The sequence below is a fragment of the Colias eurytheme genome, chromosome 22 (assembly GCF_061535395.1).
Source record: "Colias eurytheme isolate Ceu_HAF_F1 chromosome 22, ilColEury1 Martin Lab GWU primary, whole genome shotgun sequence".
Taxonomy (NCBI): Eukaryota; Metazoa; Arthropoda; class Insecta; order Lepidoptera; family Pieridae; genus Colias; species Colias eurytheme.
This window is the reverse complement of record NC_143001.1, coordinates 1,050,273-1,065,107: the sequence shown is the minus strand read 5'-3', so window position 1 is coordinate 1,065,107 and position 14,835 is coordinate 1,050,273. Positions and strand designations below refer to the sequence as shown.

Below are 14,835 nucleotides of genomic sequence, written 5' to 3'. Positions count from 1 at the left end.
GTTTCTCGCTTCTGTCACGAACATCGTGTGTATGGAATTTTATTTAGAAATTTTTGATAGACGGCCTCGAATTAAAATGTTAACCGTAGCTCTGATCGTGGTATGTTTTTTGTTGATGACTTATTTTATTTTATTTTTTTAATATATTTTAAGTAATTTTATTTTTTTCTATGAAGTTATTATCCAACTGGAACGAGCTGCTATTAACGAAGATATCGATGATTAAATTTAACTATATTAATTAGTTCATAGCATTGTTATTTTTTAAATAATATAAGCACATAAGATTCGAACCGACGACGTTCCCCTGTATAGTCGTTTTGAAGCTACCTCTTTGAAACTAACACACTTCAGAGATGAAATATTTGATTGTATAAAGTGTATATCACTACATAGTATGTATGCTTAAATCTTTAAAACTACGCAACTCATCTTGATGCGGTTTTTTTAATAGATAGAGTGATTAAAGAGGAAGGTTTTAGTATATAACTACCGGTCCGCCCCGGCTTCGCCCGTGGTACCTACATGTTTAAACTATCCTATCTCTCAAGTTGGATCATACTGCACATGGTGTGCGAATTTTATTATAATCGGTTCAGTGGTTTAGGAGTCCATTGAGGACAAACATTGTGACACGAGATTTATATATATTATAAGATTTATTAGGATTTAGACAAAGCGGGCGAAGCCGCGGGCGGAAAGCTAGTAAAAAAGAACATTATAATATATATATGTATATAGAATATATATATATATAGATAGAGAAGCTATATAACCTCAGAAAGGACTATAATTATATGAATATAGTCCTTTATAGCACATACAATATAACACAAAAGCTTATAAAAGAAGCCTTGTTCAGAATATAAAGTAGATTTTGTTTGAATATATATAAATACTATTTTATTATCCAGTTCATTAAACTCTTAATTACAGTAGGAAAAAGGAAATTATACTTTCTCTGTTATTTCATAAGCTAAGGAAGAAAAAGATCGAGTTTGTCACAAATTAAATTGTACTTATAAAGAAATAGATATTATTATTATCCTGCCTGGTTATCCTTTGGTATTGAGAAAAATATTGGAATGAAAAAAGAGCGTGTGTGCCGAGCACACGTGTCAGAAATGAAACTTTAGCAAGATTCAAAGAGAACAAAATCGTCGCCTCTCCATGACGTGACGGTTTTGCCATGACGCGACCATGAAAATTTACTCTCAATGCGCTAAAGAAGTTTCACTTCAAAAAAATCGGGATATTAATAATAATCATAATATTTTAATCACAGGAAGTTTAATTTATTTTTCTTTTGTTTCAGGACAATGACGTAACTCAGTAATATGACATCAGAGGACACGTTTTGACAAAATGTTGCGGGGTCTCATCTTTTTGGCGGTGGTTCTTACGATAATTGTAAGTTTATTTTAAAATTTTATTAAATTAATTTGTTATGATACCTAGTAATAAATTATTAAGTAAGTACTAAGAATAATTGAAATAAAGCACACGTGGAAAATGAAAAGCGCAATCAAGCCGTGGCTAATGAGCTGGTATGTATACAATCAAACTTAGTTAAGATTAGAAATGTTTAAAAAAACGATGAAAAGTTTATTTATGTAGTCAGTCACTTCATAGTATAAAACAAAGTCGCTTTCTCTGTCCCTAAGTCCCTTTGTATGCTTTAATCTTTAAAACTACGTAATAGATTTTGATGCGAATTTTTTAATAGATAGAGTTATAAAATAGGAAGGTCTAAGTATATAATTTATTACGTTTTAGACAAAGCGGGCGCAGCCACGGGTGGAAAGCTAGTTATCCTATTAACAGATAAAAAACGCATAATAGATCTTAGCATGCTTTCCTTTTTGCAATCAGTTTAAAATCAGAGCAATCACAACAAAAAAATATGAATAAATAAACATACATAATAAATTATCTTCTTTATATATAAAAATGAATCGCAAAATGTGTTGGTAAGCGCATAACTCGAGAACGGCTGAACCGATTTCGATAATTCTTTTTTTATTATATTCCTTGAAGTACGAGGATGGTTTTTATGTAGAGAAAACGTAAATATGTACCACGGGCGAAGCCGGGGCGGACCGCTAGTTACATATAAATAAACATACATAATAAAATATTTATTATATCTTAATCCAACTCAGAATACGGAAATTAACATGCAACTGTTAGAGTGCTCTTAACTCAAAATGTACCGCCAAGTGTTATTAGTATTTCGAGAATTCTCTTGTGTTCCTAACTTTACGTTCTATGCTAATTGTAAATTAATATAATGCTAGTATGATCTATCTTAATATATATAAATCTCGTGTCACAATGTTTGTCCTCAATGGACTCCTAAACCACTTAACCGATTATAATAAAATTCGCACACCATGTGCAGTTCGATCCAACTTGAGAGATAGGATAGTTTAAACATGTAGGTACCACGGGCGAAGCCGGGGCGGACCGCTAGTATTATTATAGAGATAAAGACTTTGTAGAGAAAATTAATTTTCCATGAAAAAGAGCGCGTGTGCCGAGCACACGTGTCAGAAGTGAAACTTCTTTAGCAAGATTGAAAAATACTAAAATCATCGCCTAATTCCATGACATGACGGTATTGCCATGATGCGACCTTGAAATTTTACTCCCAAGTGCCTAAAGTTAAATAGATTATATTATACTCGTCATAGATAATTTATTATACCTTAACATTTTTAAAACTTTACCAACCTTTTTCACCATTGTTTTATTTCAAATGTCAACAGTAATCAAGCACGATAAAAAATGAGCAAAATATTGCACCGCTAAATTAAGTAATTAAAAATACATAGCTATTTACAGTCATTGATTTTCAACTACTCATACGTATTTAATATCATTTTTATTTCAAATCATTTAAAACAACATCAGTGGCCCATTTCCAATAGACCATTAAAAACAACATCACTTCACAACAAATCAACTTTCCCAAATCGAATGTCAATCATCACCATTTGTTACGAAAACATAACTATGTAACAAAATTGAACAGACTCGTCAGACCCGTGATTAACAAGGTTCCTTAATAACCGTCAGATATTCGTCAACTTGACGGAGGTCCTTCGAGGATCTAAGTATGGTTCTAATCAAAATACGTCAATTTCGAGAGAAATTTTCTTTGTCATCGTTTGTAGTAATTTCGGGATTTGAATTCATTTCGTCGTATTACGGAAATAGGAAATATGTATGTTAAAGGCGATTATGGTTTAACATAGAATTTATGCGCTTTCGAGTTGTGTGACTTGTTAAAGTTACAATTTTGCCGTGAAAACCTTGCATTGTTCGCTTTATAGTAAAATGATATCCATAATTTGCTATTGTGAATGAGAATTTGTATTGTTTCTTTTTAATTTAAAATTATATTATAATCTATCAGACTGATTGGTCTTGGATCGATTTAATAAAGATAATATATTTCAGAACAGGACAATTTTCACACACACGGCACGATCTGATCCCATACTAAGCTTTCGCATGTTTTATATGGAAACCAGATGGCTGATAAACATACATATATAATTTTAAATAAATAATTATATGGATAATTAACACCCAGATTCAGAGCAAGCATCTATGTTCATCACACAAATATTGACCCTGGGTGGGAATCGAACCCACGACCTCTGGCTTGGAAGGCAGGGCCACTAGCAACTAAGCCAACAGGTCAGTCAAACAGCTACAAAACTATGAAATAAATAAGTTATATATTCGTAATTAATCAATTTCCAAATGTGCATATAACATTCAAAAACGCTTTCCTTTTAATATATTTCATGTTAATTGTTTCTTGATAAATTAATTTATAATTAAATAATTTCAATTAAACTATTCTCGAAATAGCACAATTATCACGGTTTTTCATGTGTTGGCTTCAATTGTAAGGGAACATTATTAACAACCAATAATTCAGTAATGAATACGAACAATTACTATAATTAAAGGAAATCCGATATGATTGTATAATTTATTAATGAACGAATACTTTTTATTTATACAGCTACTGCTCAATAGTCTTCCCTCACAATTTCATGTAATATATTAAACTTCATAAATATTACTACTTCAATGAACCCAAATTATGAATTATTTTGGAATTTGAACCTATCTATGCATTATTGCAAAAATGAAACGAAAATAGGAAATTAACAATAATTTAATTCAAAGTAGCTACGAACTTTTAGCTACATTTAATCTCTAACCTGTAATATTCATGAATTATTCAAATTAAAATAAACCCAAATCCTACAATATTTGGGTTGCAATGGAAATGCAGTATTCATACCGCAGCCAGAGAATTCACGCTCCTTACAGAAAAGTACAAAAGTTTTCAAAAGCATTGTGAAAACGAACAGATTTTTGATTGCGAGAGGAAAAACGATCAAAGAATATAGTAGGTATGGATAAATGAAAATTCACGAATGCTCTCTGATTGAAGGCGATTTTTTTGAGATTTTCAAAGAAAAATGTATTTGTAAATTTGAGAAAAAGTTGTAAGTAAACAATAAAAATTATCAATCTGATTCCGTTCGTAAGGATGTGAAAGTGGTGGGTTTGTAATTGTCATTATAAGGGCCGATTTTTCAATGCTTGGTTAAAACTTAACTGGTAGATAAAATAATTGAATATAAATCAATGTTGTCTTCATTTTTAGTATACACCGCCTACTTGTATTCGTAATTTATTATTGTTTTCCTCGGTTGGGTTACCTGGAAGAGATGGCTCTTTAGCCCAGGTCACCCATTGTGCAATTTGTTTGTATCTTATTTTATGTTATTTCTTTCAACTGGTGTGTGCAATAAAGTATTCATTCATTCATTCATTCAACCTTTACTATAAGCTAATCCTTACACAGATGAAATATGTAACGCAGTATGTTATAGGAATAAATAAACTGTTATGTATATAATCGTAATCTAGCATACTATAAAAAATATAAAACCTCATTTGATTGACGAAATCTCACAGAACACAGAGAACAAAACAAAGAGAACAATCAAGCAATCGTCAAGCGAAAAAAGAAGTTATTCTATAAACAAAATTCACTAAACATTGATTTACTTTTCAATCTTACAGCCTTTTACCAAAGCCTTTGTATCGCTACTTCTGTTCATGTTTTAATTTGCTCCGCGAATAACGTCTTTGATCACGTTGACAAGTTATTTACTGCTTTTGTGTCAGAATTTCAGTTTTAAGTGACTGATGAATTAAACGGCTTGAGGTTGTGTGGGTTTGTGTGTGTTGCTACTTTATAGCTGAGCTTTCAACCAAAAAATAAAGGAAAGTTTTAATACTTATTAACAGGGATAAAAAGGTCATATAACGTGTATAGAAAATTATTATTTGCGAAATTAACTCATCCATCCAAACCTTCCTTAGTAAAGCAGAAACAAAAATTATACTGAAATAGGCATAACAGTTTCTTGCTGTTGGTGTTTTAGTAGTATAGTTTATAAGATAACCAAAAGCTATAGCTTTCGTAAAACTCGTAGCTTTCGCTATAGTCTCGTAAAATGCTATATATAGCATTTTACGAGACTTAGATGGGAGAGTAAATATTGCTTATTTGATTTCTCATTTAGAAACTAACCATACTGAATCCAGGCCTGAATATATTTATACTTTTTCAATAAAACCGATGTTTGTATCCGAATTATCTACTCTTCAATGTATCCACAAATATTCCAATACCTATACCATGTAATAGAGCTCCAACAAATCACAAAAAAGATACATGATTACTTAAAACCCAATTTAAACAGAAGTAAGTTCAATCCATACAGGTATTGCATCTGACTTCTAACCTGTAGTTGTTTTATTCGATGAAAAGAGGATTTTTTAGGGAAATACGGTTCGGATGTTAATTAAAAGTTAGCGCGGCATATCGTTTACGAAGTGAGAAGTGAAAATGGGAAAAATTCAGTCACAGTTTTCGGAGAGTTGGGTAAATATTTATATAGACTCAAACACGGGATTACTGCGTTTCTCCCATGTGGTTCAACTGAAAATTTTTCGTTTTGTCAGTACACATAGCTTGACTGTAACCAATAATCCGCGTGGCTAAATTAGTGACGCTAAATGGACCACAAAAAAGAAGTTTCAAAATACATTCGAATGTTTTTAAAAGATCTTTGAGGTTTTTATTTTTCAGTATACCAAACATTACATTCTTGGTAATTGTTAATTATATCCCATATTATGTTATATTCGTCACATACCTACAGATCTTTTTAAAATTTAAACAATTGCTGATTAAAATTACCTATCATATCGTATTCATTTGTCTTAATTTTAATCATAAGATAAGCAATAGCTCATCCAAATTTCAGCCCTACAGATCTTAACACTTTTTTCCTAATCTTATAATATGTATATAAATCTCTTGTCACAATGTTTGTCCTCAATGGACTCCTAAACCACTTAACCGATTATAATAAAATTCGCACACCATGTGCAGTTCGATCCAACTTGAGAGATAGGATAGTTTAAACATGTAGGTACCACGGGCGTAGCCGGGGCGGACCGCTAGTATATTATAAGATGTTACTACTACCTATGTACTGTTATGTATTTTTCATGCATTATAACAAAAATATATTTCAACAGTTCGCACCAAACATCGTTCAAATTACAACCCGACCACATCTACATTCAAGTTAAAATTAGTTTGACATCCCTTGACCCACCCATATCCCATAATCATACCGACCGAAAAGCAATAACACTTAATATAATGTTCGAAGTAGATTGCCTCGTGTCCATGTAATATTTACGGAACTCGTTATTTACAACGCGCAAAGGATATTGCGATGTCCAGGGATTCCTTGACCCCATCATATTACGGTAAACGTTCAGGGACGGTGGTATGTAGGAATGTGATAACTATTTGCATTTTTTTTTAATTATTTCAGGACATGGGACATTATTTTAAATATTATGATATATCAACTATTAACTGATTGAATGAATCAAGAAAATCACAATATTATTCTGCCACTGAAGTTACTATTTAAGAAGATGAATTTTGTGCTCTATAAACATTAAAACAAGGAGAGGCCTTTTTAAACTACAAAGAAAAATAGTTCAAATTCAACAATACAATGACCCCTGCATAGAAAAACATACAACAATTGTACATCGATGCTATATTTCTGTAAAAATTCCATACTCCAATTGAACGCTGAAAATTTGATTCGAATTTCCCATATAAAAATTATACGCTATACCAACAATACAGTAGTCCTTTGTACGACGAAACAATACCGCCATAGAAAATAGTATTACGAGTTCATAAGCTGAAGCTGTAGATAGTTTGAACGGCTCTTAGGAACTTTGTAAGAAGCGTGTCGTTCAGTTGCGAAGGATTAATTGATTTAAGAACGACTTGGGCGTTTTTATAAATTTCCTACTGTTACCGGGATTGCTGTCTATTCGTAATTTAAATGCAGTTTCAGTTGCACTTTATTGTAAGAGTTTACGACATTGGGTTTTAAATAAAATGAAACTTGAACGTTTGTTTATTTAACTTTATTTGTTATAAAAGCGTTATCGTCGTCGAATCGTCATTTTGCAACAATTAAAAGTTAATGTTTAGGGTAGTTTTACATAACAAAATCTATGTACGTATAATTTCAATAAATAGATTCGAGATTATTTTTTTATACTCTCAAAAAGAAGAATGAACATAATCTTTTTAAGTAGTTTTTAAACACACACACAGTTTAAAAACTTAAAAAGTAGTAATTTATCAAAACTGCATAAGTACGTAGGTTATATTATATTCAAAAGATAGACTTAACTACTTACCTTTTCAAAGAAAAACCCGCATAGATTCCGTGCCCGTGGGTTTTCCGGGATAAAACCTATTCTATTTGTTAATCCAAGTTACCCCTCTATATGTGTGCTTAATTTCATTGTAATCGCTTCCGTAGTATTTGCGTGAAAGAGTAACAAACACTCACATAGTCATACATCCATCATCACAAACTTTCGCATTTTTAATATTAGTAGGATTTATCAAATCAAGTTTACTTTAATATTCCGTATATAAAAGTAAACTCGCTTTGATACCATAAACTACTAACTCGGTAATAAAGTCGCGAATACCAAACCTAAATTCTCGTAAACGATCTTAAATCATATTAATATTTATTTATGACTCAATTTGGCATAACGCCGTCCTTAACACCCAAACGGCCGATTCACTGAAATTGGGATACGGAGTATCAGTGTTTTATTGCGTTGTATTTTTATGCTTTTGATTTTTCACTATTTATTCCTTGTATGGAATATTCGATACAAACCGTGTAGTTTTGTCGTATCTAACTTTCAGAGGATATAACCTAAAAATATTGTCAATAAAGTTTTTAGGATGCTTGGTTCTGTAAAATGTATCTGTAGTTAACAGTTTAAAATTTAACTTTTTAGTTATGATTTTTTTTGTATTGCGTTGCTAATTATACAGCAGTGTATGTTCCTAAGATTCATCACTACAAATATGTTATCATTTAGGTATTCTTTTCACTTTTAGTCACTACGTAGTATAAAAAAAAGACGCTTTCTCTGTCCCTATGTCCCTTCGTATGCTTAAATCTTTAAAACTACGCAACGGATTTTGATGAAGTTTTTTTAAATAGATAGAGTGATTCAATTAAAATATATATTCAAATATATATCTAAAATTATATTTTAGTATATATCATACTCTTGAATCACTCTACTATCACTCTACATACTGAAGGTTTTAGACAAAGTGGACGAAGCTGCGGGCAGTAAGCTAGTAATATATAATTATATTTTCCATCCATGAAACTTTACCTTCATAATTTAATTGCTGTGAATACATTTGACGCCGATTAAATAATTATTATATTCAGAACCTTTGTTTAATAAATTGAACAATCGTTTATCGTTAATTAATTACAATAACGTTATTCGTTAATATTAATATACAATTATTTTCATACACTTGTGTACTGAATAATTTGAAAATTGTTGACTGTATATAACGATTATCATAAGAATTTTGATACTAGCTGTGCTTCGAATTTTAATACGTGAACTAACTTGCAGGCGAAAGTACCCAAGTATTTTTATATATAACTAGCTTTCCACCTGCGGCTTCGCCCGCGTTTTCAAAAAAAAACCCGCATAGTTCCCGTTCCCGTGGGATTTCCGGGATAAAACCTAGCCTATGTCACTCAGAAATGATGTAGCTTTCCAACAGTGAAAGAATTTTTCAAATCTGCCAAGTAGTTTCGGAGCCTATTCAATTCATACAAACAAACAAACAAACAAAAAATCAAACCTTTCCTCTTTATAATATTTGTATAGATTTATGTTAGTCTGGTAAATAAGCTATATCACTGTAAAGTATCATCAAAATCCTTTCAGTGGTTTTCGCGAAATAATTTAAAAAATTAATCTACTGAAAAATAGAGCATTATATTGTAAGCAGTATCTTACGAATCATAAAACCAATATGTATGCTAGGTAAAAATTAATAACTACGATATAACAACAAGAAAAAACTCTAATCTATTGATGGATTTGCGACTATATAGCAGTATACTTAGATTATAATCTGACGGTATTATTAAATATTTTAACGGAATATCCATACCGTCTTACAAACTTATAATAGGATCTTGGAACAAGCCCTTGGGAACTCTCAAATGTGTGTCGATTTGATGAAATGACGCCGCAAGCGATTGAGTGGCCGTGTTTTATTACCAATGTTTATCACCTCGCATTATTCGCATTGTATTATCGTGTTTAAATTCATGTCAGTTTCACAAACTCAAACTCAAACTCAAACATTTATTTATTCAATTAGACTTCTTAAAGAAGCACTTTTGAAACGTCATTACATATTTTAAAATTTACCACCGATTCGGAAAGCAGTATCTACGGAGAAGAACCGGCAAGAAACTCCATAGTTGCTCTTTTAAATCATGTCAGTTTTACAATTTTACAAAATACATATGTAACAACATATAAGTATTGTAATAACATGCCAAAGAACTGTCCTGTGGTTTTTACGCGACAACCCTCCATGGGTTTTTATCGTCCATATATTCCTGAATACTGTAGTACGCTCTCTGAACTAGTACATTTTTTATATAAGTTTTAAATTTAGAACTACTAAACTCTTTAATATTATGAGGAATTCTATTGTAAAAGCGTATACCTTGACCCATAAATGAATTTTTAACTTTAGCTAATCGGAAAAATGGCATTTCAATTCTATTTCTGTTCCTTGTGCCATAACAGTGTCTATCTCCTACTCTTGTGTGTAAGTCGGCGTTTTTGTGTACATGCAAAATATTATTAAATATATACTGTGATGGTACAGTAAGGATACCAGTATTCTTAAAGAGATCTCTTAGTGAGTCCCGAGCACGTAAATTATATATAGAACGAATGGCTCTTTTCTGTAAGATAAATATAGTTTCTATATCTGCTGCCCTGCCCCATAGTAGAATTCCATAGGACATAATACTATGAAAGTAGCTGAAATAAACCAATCTAGCTGTATCTTCATCGGTGAGATGCCTTACCTTTCGGACTGCATATGCTGCTGAACTGAGCTTACCTGCAGCGGTGTTGACATGGGCTCCCCACTGTAGTTTCTCGTCCAATGTTAACCCAAGAAATACAGTCGATTCTGTAGGGTGTAATACCTCCCCGTTCAAGGTAATATTTCTGCTTAACTTTTTAACGTTTGGTAGTAAAAATTCAACACAAGTTGTTTTTTTGGCATTTAATAATAAATTATTAGCAGTAAACCAGTCGGATATGTGTAAAAGAGCACTGTTCACTTCGTCAACATTTGGGTCATGCCTATCCACATTAAATATTAATGAGGTATCATCTGCAAACAGAACTATTTCACACCTATCCTGTAAATAATAAGGTAGATCATTGATATATACCAAGAACAAGAAGGGTCCTAAAATAGATCCCTGTGGAACACCAATGTTAATTGACGCACCGCTAGAACGTTCTCCATTAACAACTACAGTTTGTATCCTATCATGCAGGTATGAGGCTATGAGGTTCTGAGCTTGTCCTTTAATCCCATAGTGATTAAGTTTACGCAATAAGGTACAATGTTCAACGCAGTCAAATGCCTTGGAGAGGTCACAAAATATCCCCAAAGCATTTTTTGAGTTTTCCCATGCCTTATATATATGTGTTAGTAGTGCAACTCCAGCATCTGTGGTTGAGCGCCCCTTTGTGAAACCAAACTGTTTGGTGTGCAGCAAATTATTAGATGCAAAGTGACTAGTCAATTGGTTTAATATTAACTTTTCGAATACCTTACTTAATGTTGGTAAAATCGAGATAGGTCTATAGTTGTTACAGTCTTCTTGATCGCCTTTCTTAAATAGAGGTATAACTTTACTAAGCTTTAATAAATTAGGAAATGTACCATAGTCACAACACTTATTAAATATAAAAGCTAAATTGTTCGCAATATTTTCTATTATATTATTAACTAAATTTACGGACATTCCCCAAAGATCACAAGTATTTTTTAAATTTAGTGTCTTAAAGGCTGTAACAATATCATTAGCAGTTACGTGTCGCAATTCAAATAATGTGCTGCACCCCGCAACATGGTCCCTCAAAAAGGTCTCTGCAAGTGCTGAAGACGAATTTAAATTATTAGTAATGCTAGCAGGGACACTACTAAAGAAATCTTCAAATGCAAGCGCAACATCAGCATTTTTGTCAATAACCATGCCATTATTAACAAGTTTTATGGTATTACTTGATTTGCTTTTACCCATTTCACCATTAATAATAGACCAAACTGTTTTAACTTTATTATCGGAGTCGCGTATTTTATCTCTGATATACAAACGCTTCGCAGTAATACAAACAATTTTAAAAGTTTTTGAGTAATTTCTAACATAACTAAGAAAAGATGGGTCTTTATTATATTGCTTCGTACCATATAACTCATAAAGAACGATCCTACACCTATGTATGCTAGGTGTCGCCCATTTACTAAATGGTAAATCCTTGGTAATATTTAAAGATTTAACTTTAAATATTTTTTCAAATTCATTATGCACTAAATTAAAAAGATTTTTAAACATTTCACAAGGATTATTATGACAGGATTGATCATTCAGTACGGGCAGGCTTTTATTAGTATTATCTCTAAATTTATTAATGCCTTTTTTAGTTATAGGCCTAACATTAATTCTTTTAAATTCAGGTAAACAATCCCATTCAAAAACTACTTTCTGGCCACAGTGATCCGAAGTGAGTGTATTGAGAATATTTTTCTCTAAACAGTTGCAGTCGCAGTATATATTATCAATACAGGTTGCAGAAGTAGGTGTAATTCGTGTGGGTTCATTAAAAAGTTTATACAGATTAAATGACTGAAACAAATTAACAATTCGTGTTGCCGTTTGTGTTTGTAAAAGTATATCAATATTAAAATCACCACATACTATAACTTTTTTTTTACTCCTACTTAAACGCTTTAATATTTCTTCCATGACTGTCTCAAACATATTATAGTCACTGGAAGGGGGTCTATAAACGCAAACAATAATATAACGCTCCAGCTCCACACAGGACAGTTCAATGGTCCGTTCTACAGAAAGGCTAACAATGTCAGTTCGTTCCTTGCATTTTAAACTATTGTGTACAAAAATAAGAGAACCTCCATGAATAGCGTTTGTTCTAAAGTATATACTTTTTAATTTATAATTATCAATATTTATTAACAACTGACATTGTTTAAGCCAATGTTCTGTTACACAAAATATTTTAATTCTATTATGATTTAAAAATAATTCTATTTCTAATAATTTGCTAGCCAAGCCTTGAATATTTTGATGCACAATAGAAAAAGACTGCTTAGCTGTTGTCTTATAAACTAGTTTAAATCTAGCTTAGGGCTAGATTGTCTGTCAATCTTAATCTTATCTTAATAATATATATAAATCTCGTGTCACAATGTTTGTCCTCAATGGACTCCTAAACCACTTAACCGATAATAAAATTCGCGCACCATGTGCAGTTCGATCCAACTTCAGAGATAGGATAGTTTAAACATGTAGGTAACACGGGCGAAGCCGGGGCGGACCACTAGTAATATAATAAAAATGAATCGCAAAATGTGTTGGTAGGCGAAAAACTCGAAACTGGCTAAACTGATTTCGTTAATTTTTTTTTTTATTTTATCTTTGAAGTACGAGGATGGTTCATATGGAAAGAAAACGTAAACATGAATCACGGGCGAAGCCGGGGCGGACCGCTAGTGTACTATATAGGTGTATTATTGCTAAAGCTCTGACTATTGCGTTAATGTATAGTTTGAAAGTTATGAGGTCTTCTGTATATAAGAATATTTAAAAATATGTAGAAGTCAACTATTTCAAAGATCAAGTTATACAGATAGAGCCATTTTTAATGTTATCGTTGATCTTTTTTCCTGTCTTTCTTCTGGACATTGCATACAAGATTGTATTTACCTTTTAATAATTTATTTAAACCTTCTATTTCTAGAATTATTTGTTATTTTTGACATATAATACATACGAACATATTTCATCACAACAACGCTTCGCTCAATCACGGCAAGATTACATTTTATTGTCTTGCTTTTGTGTCGTTTTATGTTCGTCTGATTTGAAATCTTTGTTAAGTCCACACAAAAGATATACGTCTTTAACGGCATATTGTATGTAATAAATTACATTTTACTGATATTATATCTCTGGTGGCTGGAATCTTTTCATTTCACACTGATTCTTGAACTATCATCTCTATTGTTGGCTTTATCAAAAGATTTTTGCTTTGACACTGTGATAGTTCTTTGAAATTCTTAGTATTCGTTAGATATTTTTAAGCAATGAGCCATTTTTCGTTAACATAATATTCGAAGTTGTTATTAGTCAAATTTACAAATTATTTTCTTATTTACGCAATTTAATAGAAAAAGTAATACGCGAAATGTCATATTTTTGTTTTCTTAGATTTTTTAAACAACTGGTAAATAAATACATTCTTATACAGTTGCATACAACATGAACTAATTTAACACGTTCACTGCGGCATGTGCAGTATCGGGCCATCAGCGACTACACCACAGTGCGGCGCCCAAAATCGCAGTTTTCACCGTGGTGCGGCGAGGTTTTTTATATGTTAATCAATGACTAGAAAAGAGACAAATATATTTTTGTGATCACAGTTTGAAGTAGGACTCAATTTAGTTTAAAAATCGTATGGCAAAATATTGGACACAACGATAGAAAAGAAACTGTTTCTTTGGTGTGCGGTATGTCAAATATTTTGCCATGGACAAGCACCTCATGCCGCACTGTACTGCGAGCGCGCCGCGTGTCAGTCTCGCGTAGTGATGTACCAGAACGGCACGCGTCGTTATCAAATTTTTAAATGACAATGATACCTTAGAGGCTTTAGTTTTTTTATTTTCTTTTATTTCGTAGCATAAATGCAAAAATGTGATGACAGTTGTGAAAATAATATAAAACATTAAAACAAAAGTTACTGAACAAAATTAAAACAAAAGTTACTGAACACTTTCCTGATAGTACTCTATCAAGTACCTTGTTTTATATGTGTTTTTTTTTTGGTATCGACGATCTCGTTATCTGTTAACTGAAATATACAAAATTGATTTATATCGATATCGATGTTTTATTTTACAGTGTTTCCCATCGCTATTACTGTAAACATGCCGTATCAACGCAGTGCGGGATGGCAAATAATTTTTCACAAAATCAGGGGTTTACATTTTCCCTCATA

At 31.9% G+C, this 14,835-nt stretch overlaps 1 protein-coding gene across 1 annotated transcript in view; it reads left to right on the top strand.

Moving 5' to 3' along the window:
- Nucleotides 1-14,835, top strand: part of LOC149898527 (protein madd-4-like) — a 270,605-nt gene that overhangs the window by 176,507 nt on the left and 79,263 nt on the right. Inside the window, exon 4 of the mRNA XM_090115042.1 lies at nucleotides 1,316-1,410. Coding sequence (XP_089971168.1) covers nucleotides 1,366-1,410 — 45 coding nt within the window. The 5' untranslated portion in view covers nucleotides 1,316-1,365. The remainder of the gene's footprint in view (nucleotides 1-1,315; nucleotides 1,411-14,835) is intronic.